Source organism: Planococcus citri, chromosome 4, assembly GCF_950023065.1.
Source record: "Planococcus citri chromosome 4, ihPlaCitr1.1, whole genome shotgun sequence".
Classification (NCBI taxonomy): domain Eukaryota; kingdom Metazoa; phylum Arthropoda; class Insecta; order Hemiptera; family Pseudococcidae; genus Planococcus; species Planococcus citri.
In genome coordinates, this window is record NC_088680.1 from 19,703,222 (window position 1) to 19,718,895 (window position 15,674).

A 15,674-nucleotide genomic window follows, 5' to 3' on the forward strand; every position below is an offset into this window, starting at 1 on the left:
TCTGGCCTGACTAAAAAATTGAATACAGAGAATGTGCAGATGCGATCCTATCAGATCAAACTGTTCTGATCAAATTCCATCGCCTGTTTCTGGCTGTAATCTTTAGACAAGCAAAGAACTGATCAGATCTTCTCAACTGTGATAATTTCCCTGATCTGCCCCCCTCCCCGCCAACAATTCTTTTCATGAACTGAATTTTATTGTTCCATCATTGCAGTGGCTCCTCAAATCGACAAGTCGTGCTTGCAAGACTTGATCGTTCGAGCCGGACAAAAGATCAATTACTCAGTACCGATCGAAGCATCTCCCAAACCAACCGCCAAATGGAGTATCAACGGAGTTCCAATTGAAAATGGCGGTCGAGCTGATATACAAGTGTACAACAACAAGATCTTATTCGAGATACCTTTCTCGGTCCGATCAGACACAGGTCGTTACACATTGACGCTGGAAAACGATCTAGGAATCTGCTCAGATTCTGCCCACGTCACCGTTCTCGGTAATTATCGTTTTTTACACCTTGTTGAAACTTTCATGGATGAGATTTTTCATCATTGTGCTTTTTTCAGACCGTCCATCACCTCCTGAAGGTCCTCTAGATGTCAGCAATGTTACCAAGGAAAGCTGTCGTCTCGTATGGAAAACTCCAGTCGACGATGGCGGATCTCCCATTTTACATTACGTCATCGAAAAGATGGATATTTCTCGCGGTACTTGGAGTGACGCTGGAATGACCACGTCTCTTTATTACGACGTTCCTAGACTGATTTTCAATAAAGAATATCTATTCAGAGTGAAAGCTGTGAATACGATAGGAGATTCCGATTACCTAGAGACTGCCAAAACGACCATTGCTAGAAATGAATTTGGTAAGTGCTCAGTTTATGTTTTAATACGTGATGATAGAGCTGCCCAGATTAACGCAGAATATTGCAGATGAACCAGATGCACCTGAAAAACCAAGTGTTACTGATTGGGACGAAGATCACGTTGATTTGGAATGGGAGAAACCTAAATCGGATGGCGGATCTCCTATTAAAGAGTATATAATACAGAAAAAAGAAAAGGGCAATTTGTACTGGGTTAATGCGGCCACAGTGCCTGGAAATCAGACTAAAGTAAGCGTCATATAATTAGATTTAGATTAACTCGTAGTTTATTTTACCATAACCCTTGTCCGATGGAAACGTGCGTATTGGCCAAAAAATGTATGTGTTGAGTTTCCAATAACGTAGATGCACGTCGATCGTTCGTTATCGTGTACTTAGAATATAGTCGAATTTTTTCTTCTCTTTCTTCTTTACCAATAGATTATGCTTCTGTAATGTAATCAAACCTATAACATTATGTAGGGAACTGTGCCTGACTTAGAAAAAGATCACGAATATGAATTCAGAGTTATAGCTGTAAATAAAGCTGGTCCTAGTGAGCCCAGTGAAGCAACTGATACTGTTATAGCTAGAAGTAGATTTTGTAAGTTTTGTCCGACCAGTACATAATTCCGTTTGCTTGCCGAGTATTCTGTTGTGTTGATTTTGGTATTGTTTTTGTAGTGAAACCGAAAATCGTGACGCCTTTGAAGGATGTTGTCGTAAAAGCTGGCACTATTTTACACGTGGTGATCGATTTCGTCGGCGAACCTGTTCCTGAGGTTATATGGACCGTGAATGGCGAACCATTGAAGACTGATAAGAGATCTACCATTACTTCGGTTGGATATCATACTATTGTGAATAGAGTAGATGCTCAAAGACTCGATTCTGGAGCTTATACGTTGACGTTGAAGAATTCTTCGGGTACTGATGAAGGAACATTCAATGTCACCGTTTTAGGTTGGTATTATTGGCTTGGTTGAAGATGGTTTCACTTTTGGAAGGTTTCAAATTCCGAATTTGGGTGTTCGAGAGCTGTAAAAATACATCTTGAAATATTTTTTGTCTGTAGATCGTCCTGCACCTCCCGAAGGTCCAGTTAATTACGAAGAAATCACCGCCTCCAGCGTTACATTATCTTGGAAACCTCCAAAGGACAATGGAGGCAGCGAATTGACGTAAGTACTCATTGATAAACCGATTTGGATCTCCTTCAAAACACATGGTAACACTCCAATGATTTTTCATAGAGCTTACGTCATCGAAAAACGAGACTTGACCCATGGAGGAGGTTGGGTACCCGCTGTGAACTACGTTAATCCAGCGTTTACTCACGCAGCTGTGCCTAGACTGATCGAAGGTACTCAATACGAATTCCGTGTGATGGCTGAGAATCTGCAGGGATTATCTGAACCGATTGCCACCTCTAAACCGGTCGTAGCCAAGAGCCAATTTGGTAAGTTGACGTTACAAAGATGAAAATAAATTCTGGAGAAGATTTATTCAAATTTTTCGGTCTTTTGCAGATGTTCCTGGCAAGCCATCGAAACCGGACGCTGTTGAAGTTGACAAAGATCATATTAAATTGAAATGGATGTCACCGATTACCAATGGAGGATCTCCTATTATTGGTTACGATGTTGAAAGACGCGAAGTCCTTTCTGGCAGATGGATCAAGTTGACCAAAGCTCCGATCAGAGTAAGTTTCAAGTTGACTGATGGAGTGGAGAGTAATTTGGGCAGATTTTAATACGAATTTAATCTGATAGGACTTGGAATTCGACGATACTCATGTACATGAAGGTAAACAATACGAATATCGTGTATCTGCCGTTAATGCTGCCGGATCTGGAGCTCCTAGCGATGTTACCGATATTATTACCGCTAAACAAACCAGAGGTAGGTGTCATCTGATGATTTGTCTGTCGTAAATATCAAAATTCTTGAGAAATTCATTTTCAATGTGTTTTGTAGAAAAACCGAAAATATACTTGGACGACTTGGTCGGCAAAAAGATCAAAGTACGTGCTGGTGAACCAATCAACGTGAGCATTCCAATTTCCGGTGCTCCAACTCCAACTTGCGAATGGTCTGTCAACGATAAGAAATTAGTAGAAACTAAACGTGTATTGGTGAGTTGAATTCTGAATGATTTATTTCAAAAATTTCACTTCATTTTTCACTCGACTCGAGTAACTTGATTTTTTCCATTTTCCAGACCAACACTGGCAATAATCAGACTACACTGAGAATAGAAAACACAACTAGGAAAGATACAGGCAATTATACGATCACAGCATCGAATCCATACGGCAAAGACAGCGCTGATATTGAGGTTATGGTCGTCAGTTGCCCGAATGCTCCCGAGGGACCAATTAGATACGCTGAAGTCACTCCAGAAACGATTACGTTGCTTTGGAGCCCACCTAAAGATGATGGTGGTAGTGAAATAATCGGTAAGATTTTCTAAATGGTCGTAAAAATCTCCCAGTAGTCAATAATTGTTAATACCTATTCTACTTATTTTTTTAAGGTTACGTCGTTGAAATGTCTGAATATGGAACTGACAGCTGGAAAACATGTCCTGGATATTGTGCTACTCCTCAGTTCACAGTGAAAGGTTTGACAGAAGGTAAAAAATACGTCTTCCGGGTTCGAGCTGAAAACATGTACGGTGTATCGGAACCTCTGAATGGAGACAGTGTCACTGCCAAGAGTCCATTTGATCCACCCAGCGCTCCGGGCAAACCAGATATTACCAATTACAGCAAGAACAGTTGCAGTTTGGAATGGACTCCTCCGCTTAACTCTGGAGGAAAACCAATCACTGGTTGGTTAATTTCTTTGCATTTCTGATAATCTCCAGGGGGAAATGATTGGATCTGACCAAAGATCAAATTGTCTCTGGAGAGTCAATTTGTACTTGAACGTTTATTTGAAAAAAAATCTTTCGATCAATTTTCAGGATACATTGTGCAAAAGAAAGAACGTGGTTCTGATTGGGTGAAGGTGAATAATTTCCCTACATCGAATCCTAACTACACAGTTCACGATTTACGAGAAGGAGGTAAATACGAATTCAGAGTCATCGCTGTGAACGATGCTGGACCTGGTAAACCCAGTTTACCAACTGATACCATCACTGCCAGGGAACAGCTGAGTAAGTTATCAAAAACGTAACCCCCCTCCCCTTACTCCTCCCTACAAAAATTGAAGAACATGGTTTAATTTGAATCTGTTTCGTTGTTATAGAATCTCCCGATGCTCCCGAACCTCCAAAGGCTGATCGTATCACCAAAGACAGCGTCACATTATCATGGAGACCACCAAGATCAGACGGAGGTAAAAAAGTCAAACAGTACATCGTTGAAAAGAAAAAGAAGAACGACAAAGACTGGAGCCCTGCCGGAGAATGTCCTGGAAATAATCCAGTCCACACTGTAAGATGAATTTCTTCCCATTTTGTACTGCTTCTTGAACGACGATCGGTTTTCCAAAAAATGTATGTTTTATTCGCAGGTCAATAACCTGGAACCAGGTGAAGAATACACGTTCCGAGTCATCGCTGTTAACGATATCGGAAAATCTCCACCGAGCAGACCTAGCGCCGGAATTGTTGTCGAAGAACAGCCCAATAAACCTTGCATGGATTTGAGCGCTGTTCGCGATATCACCGTTCGCGCCGGAGAAGATTTCTCCATCCACGTTCCATTCACCGCATTCCCCAAACCTACAGCTACGTGGTACAATAACGATAACACTCTGCCCGAAACTGACTCTAGAATATTCCAACAAGTAGGTACAATTCAAATAGCTGCCTAGATATACTGGATTATCGTTTAACGAGTGATTTTTTCATTTCTAGTTGACTGATACGTCAGCCAGTATCGTAATCAAGAATTCAAAGAGATCAGACGCTGGACAGTACAGATTGCAGTTGAAGAATCAAGCTGGATTTGACACAGCTACTCTGACAGTTCGTGTTTTGGATAAACCTCGTCCTCCCGAAAACCTTCACGCTGACGAGTTCGCCGGAGATTCCCTTACTTTGTATTGGAATCCTCCGAAAGACAACGGTGGTTCTGAAATCACCAACTATATCGTAGAAAGGAAAGAAGAAAATGCTCCTACTTGGTCTAAAGTGAGTTTTTTTGGATCTTTTTGTGGTGCATAATCGATTGAAATGGTATTTTACGTGATGTTTTTTTTTCAACAGGTCAGCAATTATGTTACCACACACTTCTATAGAATTCGTAATTTGATCATTGGCAAAACATATCACTTCCGGGTGATGGCTGAAAATAAGTATGGTGTCTCAGATCCTGCCATGACCGAAGATCCGATCAAGGCTAGACATCCATTCGGTCAGTATGGATTTATTGGAAATTTATTAGTCAATTTACTGTAGAAAATTATGGCTGTTGATGGGTCCGAAATTCGAATCAATCTATTGAAATTTTCAAACTTAACATCGTTAGTCTTGTTCTGATGGGTCAAATAAGGTCAAAGTTGGTGAATGAGGTTATTTTGGTAACCACATTTGATTTAACCTTTGTAGTGGAACTAGTGGAAGAGTCAGAGTCGAAGTTGAAAATTGCATAAAAGGCATGTTTTTGGAAGGACGTAAAAATGACCCAAGTTGATGAAAATGATCTAAAATAAAATCATGTAAATTACCAATTTTTCGTGAAAAATTCCAAAAAGTTTCAATTTTTCAACAATATTACTTGATATTGCTTTTTTGTCAAAAATTGCCAAAAAGTCTGGCCATTTTACTTGAAAGCTGAAAAAGTCTTGTTTGCATGGCTAAAAATTTATGGTTTTCCCCAAAATTGAAATCTTTCTTTTTTCAAAAGATCATTGAAAATCTTGGCTTAAAAATTTTGCTATTAGGAAAAATTCATTTTTTCTGGCAGAAAATACCAAAAATCTCCGCTTTTTCCCTCCCCCTCAAAATTGTCTAAAAGTCCACCTTTTTTGCCAAAAATTACAGAAAAGCCCCATTTTTGCTAAAATTGCCAAAGGCTAAAAATTTCACTTTTTTCCCAAAATCTCAAAAGGCATACTTTTTTTTCATACTTAACTAGCTTGTGTGCCAAAATGCCAAAAATTGGCAAAAAGCTCTTCCTTTTGCTAAAATTGTCAAAGTCTTGCTTTTTGCCAGAAAATTGTCGTAAATTCTCGCTTTTTCAAAAATGATAAAAATTCTTGCATTTCTGCAAAATGGATTTAAAAAATTTGTGTTTTTTTTTTTTTACAGAAAAGGCTCACATTTTTTTCAACAATTTTTCAATTCTCTCTTTTTTGACACAAACTTGACAACAATTCTCGCTTTATAGAAAAATAAAATTGCTGAAAAGTTCAACTTCTTTTTCAAAAATTACCCAAAAACGTTTTTTTTCTAGAAATTCCTAAAAAGTGTTGCTTCATGCTACATATTGCCAAAATCTGGCTTTTGGCAAAAAATGTTGATTTTTAGCAGAGTAATTGTTGTTTTTTTTTTGAAAAAAATTCCAAAAAATCTCACTTTTTTCAAAAATTTTCCAAAAGTTTTGCTTTTTACAGAAATTGCCAAAAGTCATTCTTTTTTTAGAATTGTCAATGATTGGCCTTTTTACCAGAAATTGCAAAAATTCTCAAAAAATTCAACTTCTTTTTCAAAAATTACCCAAAAATTTTGTTTTTTTCTAGAAATCCCTACAAAGTATTGCTTCATTCTAAAATTGCCAAAACCTAGTTTTTTGCAAAAATTTTTGATTTTTCCAAAAAGATTGGCAAAAAATGTTCATTTTTAACAGAGTAGCTGAAAATCGTTCTTTTTTTTGGAAAAATTCCAAAAACTCACTTTTTTCAAAAATTGTCCAAATGTTTTGCTTTTTACAGAAATTATTTTTTTCAAAAATTGTCCAAAAGGTCTGCTTTTGCTTTTTTACAGAAATTGCCGAAAAGTCGTTCTTTTTGTAGAATTGTCAAAAAGTGGCCTTTTTACCAGAAATTGCAAAAATTCTCATTTTGTTGTCAAAAATTATTCAAAAGTCTAGCTTTTTTTTATCAAAAATTTTCAAAACCTGTTTTTTTTTGGTAATTTTTTCTGCACTAAAACGTTTTTTTTCAAGTTTTTCACGTTTTTGGTTACTTTTTGGAGCTTTTTGCTCACTAAGGTTACTTTTTTTTTGGAAAAAATTGTTTAGGAGCATTGCGCATTACTATGACCAACATGTCCATATTTTCAGCTTCAGCAAATCAGCATCCTAGGTCATCCCCACCCCATTGAGGCGAAAAAAAACTAATTTTTGTTCATTTTTAGCCCTCTGGCACCCCTTGAGTTGACCTAGGAGGTACAGATGTCCCTAACAGAGCTTTTGACCTTTCAGCCCTATTGGACCTTTCTCCGAAGTCAGAAAAAGTCTATTTTTAGCCAATTTTCGCATTTTTTACTTTTGGACCAGCCTGCAGCTTCTCTACAGTGAAAATTTGGCTTGACTGCTAACTAAGTACATTTTTTAAAAAATAACTGGATGATTGATCTTTGTTCAGATGTACCCGGAGCTCCTGGAATACCAAAGAAAGTCGAACCAACCGAAGAAGGAGCTATCACTATTACCTGGACGAAACCCAGACACGATGGTGGTGCACCTATTACCGGATACGTTGTTGAGAAAAGGCTTATCCATGAAGAGAAATGGACAAAGGCTACTCACGCTCATGTTCCTGATATTACATTGAAGTAAGTTCATCGTTTTATGGAATATTGGAAATAAATCAGTTGATATTCCAGTATTTTAAATTTTGAATATTTTTTCAGGGTTACCAATTTAATCGATAATCACGATTACGAGTTCAGAGTAGCAGCTGTAAATGCAGCTGGCCAAGGACCATGGAGTGCATCTTCGGATATGATCAGATGCTGTGCTCCTCCTAGTGAGTATTCAGTTCCTAAAATGGTATTTTATGTTTTGGACGATATCTTGACACAATTTTTTCGATTTCAGGTGTACCAAAAATAACCAGCGATTTGAGTATTCGAGACATGACTGTGATCGCCGGCGAAGAATTCACCATCACTGTGCCATTCACCGGTAACCCGACTCCTAAACCCGTATGGGTCATGAATGGAGAAGAAATCCTGCCCAGTTCTCGCATCAAGTTCGAAACCTTCCCCGATAAGACTGTTTTCACTAATAAATCAGCTGTCAGAGCTACAGATACTGGTACTTATCAGATCAACCTGATCAATAGCGTTGGATCTGATACAGCTTCTTGTAGAGTGCTCGTTGTTGGTGAGTTTTCATTGTTTTCGCGATCTGTTACCGATTAAGAGAGTTTTCTCGATGATTTATTTTGCATTTTGCATTTTTATTTGTAGATAAACCATCGCCTCCTGAAGGTCCGTTGGAAATTACCGATATGACACCTGAAACTTGCTCATTGGCGTGGAAACCTCCTCTAGACGATGGTGGGTCTCCGATCACTAATTATATTGTGGAGAAATTCGAAGCTTCGAGCGGAGTACGTATTTCGTGTGTTTTGTAAAAATCTACATACGATTGAAATTCGGGTACTAATTTAAAAATTGGGGTTTTCAGATCTGGACCAAGCTTAGCAGTTTTGTTAGATCTTGCCATTACGATGTATTTGGTTTAGAACCGAATAGAAAATACAACTTTAGAGTAAGAGCTGAAAATCAATACGGAGTATCCGAACCGATCGAATTGGATAACTTGATCACGGCTAAATTCCCATTCACCGTACCAGATCCTCCGGGTAGACCTCAAATCTCCGATTGGGATTCCAGTAACGTCACTCTCACGTGGGAGAGACCAGTTCACGATGGTGGATCTAAAATACAAGGATATAAGATCGAATACAGGTACGTCTAGTCGCCATTTTGGATCCTGTGAAGTCTTAAGAGTTGGAATAATTATATTTTTTGTGCAGGGATATCACGGATGATCCATCGTGGAGAGTAGCCAACGACTACCTCGTCCGTGAGCTGAACTACGTCATCCATAACCTATGCAACGATCACGAATACGAATTCCGAGTCCGAGCCCAAAACGCCGCAGGTCTGAGTAAACCATCAGCAGCCAGCAATAAGCTGAAACTGAAGGGTAAATCCAAGGTACCTTCGCCGCCTCAAAAACCAGCCGTAACCAAGGTTGGCAGATACTACGCCGATTTGAAATGGGAACCTCCGGTATCCGACGGCGGTAGCAAGATCACCGGATACGTTGTCGAAAAGAAAGAAACGAGTGGAGCGATCTGGAGCAAATGTAGCGATTACCAGATACCCGAGTGTACGTACACGGCGTTGAATTTGGTCGATCAGGCCATCTACGAGTTCAGAGTGTTCGCTGTGAATGCAGTAGGACGCAGTGAACCGAGCGCCTGTACGACTCCGGTCAAGATATGCGAAATTGAAGGAGGTGAAAAGCCCGAATTCATATCGTTGCTCAAAGATCAGCTGGTGCCGTTGGGTAAACGACTCGTATTACAATGCGAGGCTGTTGGCAAACCTATGCCGAATGCTAAATGGCTCAGAAACGGTAAAGAAATCACTCCTGGGGGTAGATACAGGTGTGAACAAGATGGTGGAATTTTCAGACTACATTTCAACGATGTTACCGATATCGATGAGGGAGAGTATACTTGCGAGGCTATTAATCCTGTCGGATTTGTTACGACTTCGGCTAGGATTAAGATTGGAAGTGAGTTTTTTAAGTGTTTTTTGACGGTATCGTTCCAAAGATTCATTCGAGTTTTTGAATTAATGATTTTTCTCGATTATTTCAGCTCCACCGAGAATCGACCGAATGCCAGCCGCCATCTATGTACCAGAAGGTGACAACACGAAGATCAAGGTATTCTACGGCGGTGACCAACCAATGGAGGTATCACTTTCGAAGGGTGAAAAAGACATTCCAGCCAGCGACCACGTCCGTTACACCGTTTTCGACGACTATATCATTATATTAATGAAAGAAGTTGGTAAAAACGACGAGGGTATTTATAATTTAACGCTCAAGAACCCCAGTGGCTCTGTTTCCGGTACATTTACCCTCAACGTTACTGGTAAGAGCTCGATCCTTAGCCAAAAATCATGTTTGAGTGGACTCGATAATTGAAACGTGGAATAATGAATTTTCAGGATTACCTGGCCCACCAATCGGTCCTCTCGGAGTATCAGAGATCACCAAACATACCTGCTCTTTGAGCTGGCATCCTCCTCGTTACGACGGTGGTCTGAAAATCACTCATTATGTAGTTGAAAGAAGAGACGTGAAATCAAATCATTGGATTTGTATCTCAACTACGTGCAAAGAAACCAATTTCTTGGTACAAGGATTAACCGAGGGAAACGAGTATGTGTTCAGAGTGATGGCTGTGAACGAAAACGGAATGGGACCGCCGCTCGAAGGCGCTAATCCTATTGTGGCCAAGTCACCCTTCAGTAAGTACCCCTATGATTATTTTTTTCAAATTGATTCGATCAAGTAGACGTATTGTTACATTGTTTCTTTTTTTTAAAAGGTAAACCATCACCTCCTGGAATTCCTAGCGTTACCGAAGTGGGAGGCGATTTCGTCAATCTACAGTGGGAGAAACCAGAAAACGACGGAGGATCGAGAATCCAAGGATATTGGGTTGAGAAACGTGAAGTTGGCTCGGAAACATGGCAGCGTGTCAGTCCTACTTTATGCATTCCAACTCAAATCAATATCGGTAATTTGATCGAAGATCGTCAATACGAGTTCAGAGTATTTGCTCAAAACGAGGCCGGTATCAGTTTACCGGCTCAGGCTGCTAAACCGGTCAAGATTAAGGATCCGTTGGGTAAGTTCAATTTCAATAAGATCCTAATTGCGAAATTTTTGCTCTAAAAGTGAGATTAAATAATGCTACGTTTTTTTTTCATGGTTCAGCTGCCACTCCGCCGACTATCGTTAAACAACTCAGAAACGTTAACGTTATCCAGAATCATAATGCTCAATTCCAATGCACAATCACCGGTGTACCGAAACCTAATATTACATGGTTAGTTGGGTGATCGCTTTTTTAAATCGAAAAGTACTCTACGATGAATAATAATTAATTTTAAACTGAATTACAGGTACAAAGGTACTCGAGAGATTACCCCAAGTGCTCGACATTACATGTACGTGGAAGGTGACACGTACACGTTGATTATAAATAATGTCTATGGCGTTGATGCCGACGAATACACATGCAGAGCTAGTAATAAAGGAGGATCTAAATCCACCAAAGCTGAACTTATTATAATGAGTACGATTATACATATTTTTTTTTGGACATTTTTAATCCATCTACATATAATTATAAGGTTAGAACTATGTTATGATAACGAAATGCTCACCCCTTTTCTAGCTCCTCCCAAATTCAACGTACCGCCAAGATTCAGAGACACCGCATTCTTCGACAAAGGAGAAAACGCAGTGCTCAAGATTCCTTTCACTGGACATCCCAAACCGAAGATCACATGGTACCGGGGTAACGAAGTTATCGAATCCGGTGGACATTATCATGTTGAAGTCACGGTAAGATGATAGTGATCCACTTTGCTCTTTAAACAGTTTTACTCAGCATCGGTTAATGAATTATTTATCTTCTCATTGACGGTGATATTTTATCTTCTAGGAGAGACACGCTATTCTTACCATTAGAGATGTCAATAAAGATGACAGCGCGCAATACAGAGTCGTCGCTGATAATGATCTCGGAACCGATTCGGCCATTATTAAAATACAGATAAGCGGTAAGGAAGCTGATTTCTCTCTGTTTTCCTTTTCCCTGATAGGGAAATTTTGAGTTGGTAGATTGGATAATGACAACTGACGAGTGTGTAAAGACTTTTATGAAGCCTAGAAATATTTTGAAATTCGATTTTTCGTTATAGAGAAAAGAAAAATTAATTTTGTAAATTCTTTTTGACGTAGGTATAAAAAATTTTGATAATCGTTATGGTGGCTCTTATTTTGAATTTTTTCCTTTTTGCGCTCCACCCTCTAAAGTTGCTGAATTTTATGAGAAAATAATTTCCTATTTTTTAGTTGCCTCCAAGTCATAAAAAAATTGTATCAAAACCCCCCTTCCCTCCTCCAACCGAAAAAATAAAAACATACTCGTACTTACTGTTTGGGTATCCAAAAAAATGTAATTTCTTTTTTCTGCGTCAGAATTCTTCCAAAATCCAAATGATTCTTTTTTCTAGAACCCCCCCCCCCTCATTCTCTTTCCTTTGAGAAATTTTAGGCACCCTTGTATGGAGTTTCCCCTGGTTAAAAAACTTTTTTCAAATGAAATATCCAAATCAAAGTTATTGAAATTTTTTAAAATAAATTTCTGATCAAAATCCTTCTAAGTAACCTTTTTTATAAGGAAACCCCTCTCTCAGCCTCGAAAGGATGTTCTGGGAGAGGGGGAAGTATTGTTGACCGTTCCATAGACATTTTTACTGTGAAAGATGTTTTTTAAAGATGTATTTTCGCTGAAAATGAAAATTTTCCAAAAAAAATTTATTGGGCTTAAATTTTGTAATTTTTTGAAAAATGCTTTGCAATTTTGGAAAGCTTTATGCAAGGGCGTTGGAAAAAGGTTGTTTGTTGGAAAAAATGTTTCTAGGAGAATTCTGGCGCTGAAATGAAAAATTTTGAAAACATGTTTACTGACTTTGATTTATCCAATTAAAAAAAAAATGTCTCTACTCATGTAAAGGCTCCATGAAGAGGTTCTTGAAAATGAGATTATTTTGTTTTTAATTGGGATGGGGGGGGGGGTCTGACATGACATACGACTTAATTGAATGGTTCCACCAGAAAAGGGCCTAACTGAAAAGATGGCGATTCGAGAAAAACGCATTTTAAACATTTGAATATGAATATCATATAGAAAATATTAGAACAACATGCAACTGATTATTTTTTTCCATTCCGCATACATTGAAGATTCAAAATCATTCTTTACTTTTACTTTTCTGCAATAAAATACAAAGAAAACACTGAAAATACAAAGTGGACAATTAGGCCCTTTCTTGTGAACCTACTTTTTCGATGAAAAAATGTGCTGAATCGCGTAATTTTATTATGTAAAAGGCAATATTTTATAACATTATAACGAAGTTGGGTTAAAATAGGTCATTTAAACGTTCTCAACAACTATTTTGTAGAAATTTATTTTTTCCTTAAGAAATTCCGCATCACTGAAAAATTACGAAACAGTTACTTTTTTCTGTAAAAAATGGCGTATCACTGATAAGTTATGAAAACCAAGCGCAAAAAATAGTAATATCGCAAACCACCAGACTCCTAGAGACAATTTGGTGAGAAATCGGCGGAGGTGTTCGACTTTGGCATTCAGTTGTGGCGGCCTGACTATAGGTTGCGCTATGTAACGAAGTGTGGTAGGTGTAATTTCCACTGTAGAATCCATTTTTGCGATTTATTATGAAAGGGCCTAACTGAAGTTAGGCCCTTTTCTGATGGAACCATTCAATTTCAAGTTGGAGACCTAAAATTTTACAAAGATTTTCTTTTCATAAAAACTAACAACTTTTTGGGAGCTGATCCGGAAAAAATGGTGAAAAATTTTTTTTCAGGAGTACCGAAAATTCCTAAAAAGGTGAATTGATTTCACGAATTTGAAGGCACTGAAATCGAATATCTGCGTACTTTTTCATTGGGTCCCTTAGGCACCTCCCCCCTCTTCCTCCTCTTGTGTACATATTTTCTAAACATAATACAAATTTTAAAAAAATCAAAAAATGACTTCTCGCACGTCAATTTTTTATATTTTGCACTTATTTTTTGGAAACCATCTCCTCTTTTCCCTCCTCCCCACAAAACAATTGAAGAATTTTTTGATCAAGTTTTATAAAAACAGGGCTCGTACTTATCAAAGTTGAGTTTTAAAAGATAGTTTTTCAAAACTTTGGTTACGGTTAAGTACTTCTTTTCAAATTTGCAAAATTTTGAATTGTTGAGAGCTTGCTCTCTGCCAAAAATTGAAAAATCCATCGTTGTTTGTTGAATTTTGCCAAAAAGTTTCGTTTCTTGCCAAAAATTACCAAAAAAAAAAAAAAAATTGAAAATGCAAATTTGCTGTAAAAAAATGTCTACAAATTGCGCTTTTTTCTCGGAAAGTTGTTGAAAAGTCTCGTTTCTGGGAAAAAAATTTTCTAAACACTAAAAAGCATCACTTTTTGTCAACAATTTTAAAAAATTTTGTACTTGCTTTTTGCCCAAAAATTTAAAAAAAATCCGCTTTTTCCAGAATTGTTGAAAAGTCTTGCCTTTTAGCATAAAATTACGAAAAAAAATTATTTTCTTCAATTATTTGTTGAAGTCTCACTTTTTTGTTGAAAATTGCTAAAAAGTTTCGCCATTTTGTCAAAAATTTCTATGAAATTGTCATCGTCTTTCCTCATCTTTCGTTCAGCCAAGAATATCGAGAAATTGTGCCGTTTGTCAAAATTGCCATACAGAATTTTTTTGGTGAAAATTCACTTAATAAACTTTTGATTTTTCGCAGAAAATTCCAAAAAATTTGACTTGTTTCTCAAAAATTGCCAAAAAAGTCTCGCTTTTCTTCCGAAAAGTTGTGAAAATTTTTTTACATCAAATTCAGTGGAAATTTTTTTATTTTTTTTATTGGTATTCAAAATGTTTTCCATACGTTTTGTAAATTTTTTGGGTACTTTTTCAAACTTTTTTGGTTAGTAAACTTTTGGAAAAAATTGAGTACAAGCCCCGAAAATATGATTTTTCGTGTTTGAAAATCTTTGATGTTTGATTTTGTTCTCGTTGATTTTATTTTGAATAGATTCTCACGAGTCTTACTCCGCACTTTCTTCATTCAGATTCATTCTTGATTGATTTGTAAAGATATAAAATTTTCAAACATGACGATAGGTTTTTCAAACACCTTCATGTGTAATTTTTAATTCGATTTTCGATTTTTTTCTCGAATTTATGATTTTTTGACCAATCAAGTTCCTTATCGATTGCCTTAATTTTTTTCCCCAAACCATTCAAATTTTCACGATTGCAGAGAAGAGAAGATGTCCAATTTTTGACATCGGACTTTTTCGAGCTATTTTCACAATTTTGTTTATGTTTTTTGCAGACCGACCAGACCCACCATGCTTATTAACGGTAGAAGACATCACATCGAACTCATTAATAGTATCGTGGCGTTCTCCAGTCTGGGATGGCGGATCAAATATCACCAATTACTTGGTGGAACGCAGAGAGCATCCTCTCACCAGCTGGATAAGAGTTGGAAATACAAGGTAGGATCAAGGATGTGTTGTATCGCTCTATCGCTTTTCTGGTATTCGCAGAAATACCCTAATTTTATCCTCGGCATTTTCATTTGTCTGTAGATTTACGACAATGGCGGTGAACAATTTGAACCCTGGACATCAATACGAATTCAGAGTCTATGCCGAGAATGTATACGGTAGAAGTGATCCGAGCGAGCCATCTGGATTGTATAAGACTAAAGACGCCATTAAAAAAGTTCCTAAAACCAAAGAATACGAAAGTAAGAATGAAACCGTTTCGAATATTTATTTCTCTCGAGTTACCTACATACATATTTGTTAATTTGGTGAAAATATTAATACTCGGTTTTATATGTTCATAGTTGACGAAAGTGGTAAGAAAATACGTGGCAGGACTGAAGGCAAGATTAAAGATTACGATCAATATGGTACGTTGAGAGACGATGTTCTCTGATCATTGATTTTCGATCCTTATTACCTAATACCTATATGATTGAACTTAT

General features: G+C 37.6%; 1 protein-coding gene across 27 annotated transcripts in view; it reads left to right on the top strand.

Moving 5' to 3' along the window:
• Positions 1 to 15,674, top strand: part of bent (projectin protein bent) — a 136,882-nt gene that overhangs the window by 107,267 nt on the left and 13,941 nt on the right. For all 27 annotated transcript variants that reach the window (XM_065364383.1, XM_065364385.1, XM_065364386.1 and 24 more), the window contains 33 exons: positions 218 to 499; positions 570 to 869; positions 937 to 1,118; positions 1,353 to 1,473; positions 1,554 to 1,832; positions 1,945 to 2,050; positions 2,123 to 2,328; positions 2,399 to 2,571; positions 2,642 to 2,771; positions 2,847 to 3,004; positions 3,091 to 3,328; positions 3,406 to 3,702; positions 3,838 to 4,032; positions 4,125 to 4,312; positions 4,392 to 4,667; positions 4,738 to 5,013; positions 5,089 to 5,236; positions 7,410 to 7,599; positions 7,678 to 7,793; positions 7,865 to 8,152; positions 8,239 to 8,381; positions 8,459 to 8,742; positions 8,811 to 9,580; positions 9,666 to 9,944; positions 10,021 to 10,323; positions 10,404 to 10,706; positions 10,796 to 10,907; positions 10,984 to 11,156; positions 11,259 to 11,428; positions 11,529 to 11,646; positions 15,012 to 15,177; positions 15,271 to 15,431; positions 15,534 to 15,599. In XM_065364383.1, the coding sequence (XP_065220455.1) occupies positions 218 to 499; positions 570 to 869; positions 937 to 1,118; positions 1,353 to 1,473; positions 1,554 to 1,832; positions 1,945 to 2,050; positions 2,123 to 2,328; positions 2,399 to 2,571; positions 2,642 to 2,771; positions 2,847 to 3,004; positions 3,091 to 3,328; positions 3,406 to 3,702; positions 3,838 to 4,032; positions 4,125 to 4,312; positions 4,392 to 4,667; positions 4,738 to 5,013; positions 5,089 to 5,236; positions 7,410 to 7,599; positions 7,678 to 7,793; positions 7,865 to 8,152; positions 8,239 to 8,381; positions 8,459 to 8,742; positions 8,811 to 9,580; positions 9,666 to 9,944; positions 10,021 to 10,323; positions 10,404 to 10,706; positions 10,796 to 10,907; positions 10,984 to 11,156; positions 11,259 to 11,428; positions 11,529 to 11,646; positions 15,012 to 15,177; positions 15,271 to 15,431; positions 15,534 to 15,599 (7,197 nt within the window). The remainder of the gene's footprint in view (positions 1 to 217; positions 500 to 569; positions 870 to 936; positions 1,119 to 1,352; positions 1,474 to 1,553; positions 1,833 to 1,944; positions 2,051 to 2,122; positions 2,329 to 2,398; positions 2,572 to 2,641; positions 2,772 to 2,846; positions 3,005 to 3,090; positions 3,329 to 3,405; positions 3,703 to 3,837; positions 4,033 to 4,124; positions 4,313 to 4,391; positions 4,668 to 4,737; positions 5,014 to 5,088; positions 5,237 to 7,409; positions 7,600 to 7,677; positions 7,794 to 7,864; positions 8,153 to 8,238; positions 8,382 to 8,458; positions 8,743 to 8,810; positions 9,581 to 9,665; positions 9,945 to 10,020; positions 10,324 to 10,403; positions 10,707 to 10,795; positions 10,908 to 10,983; positions 11,157 to 11,258; positions 11,429 to 11,528; positions 11,647 to 15,011; positions 15,178 to 15,270; positions 15,432 to 15,533; positions 15,600 to 15,674) is intronic.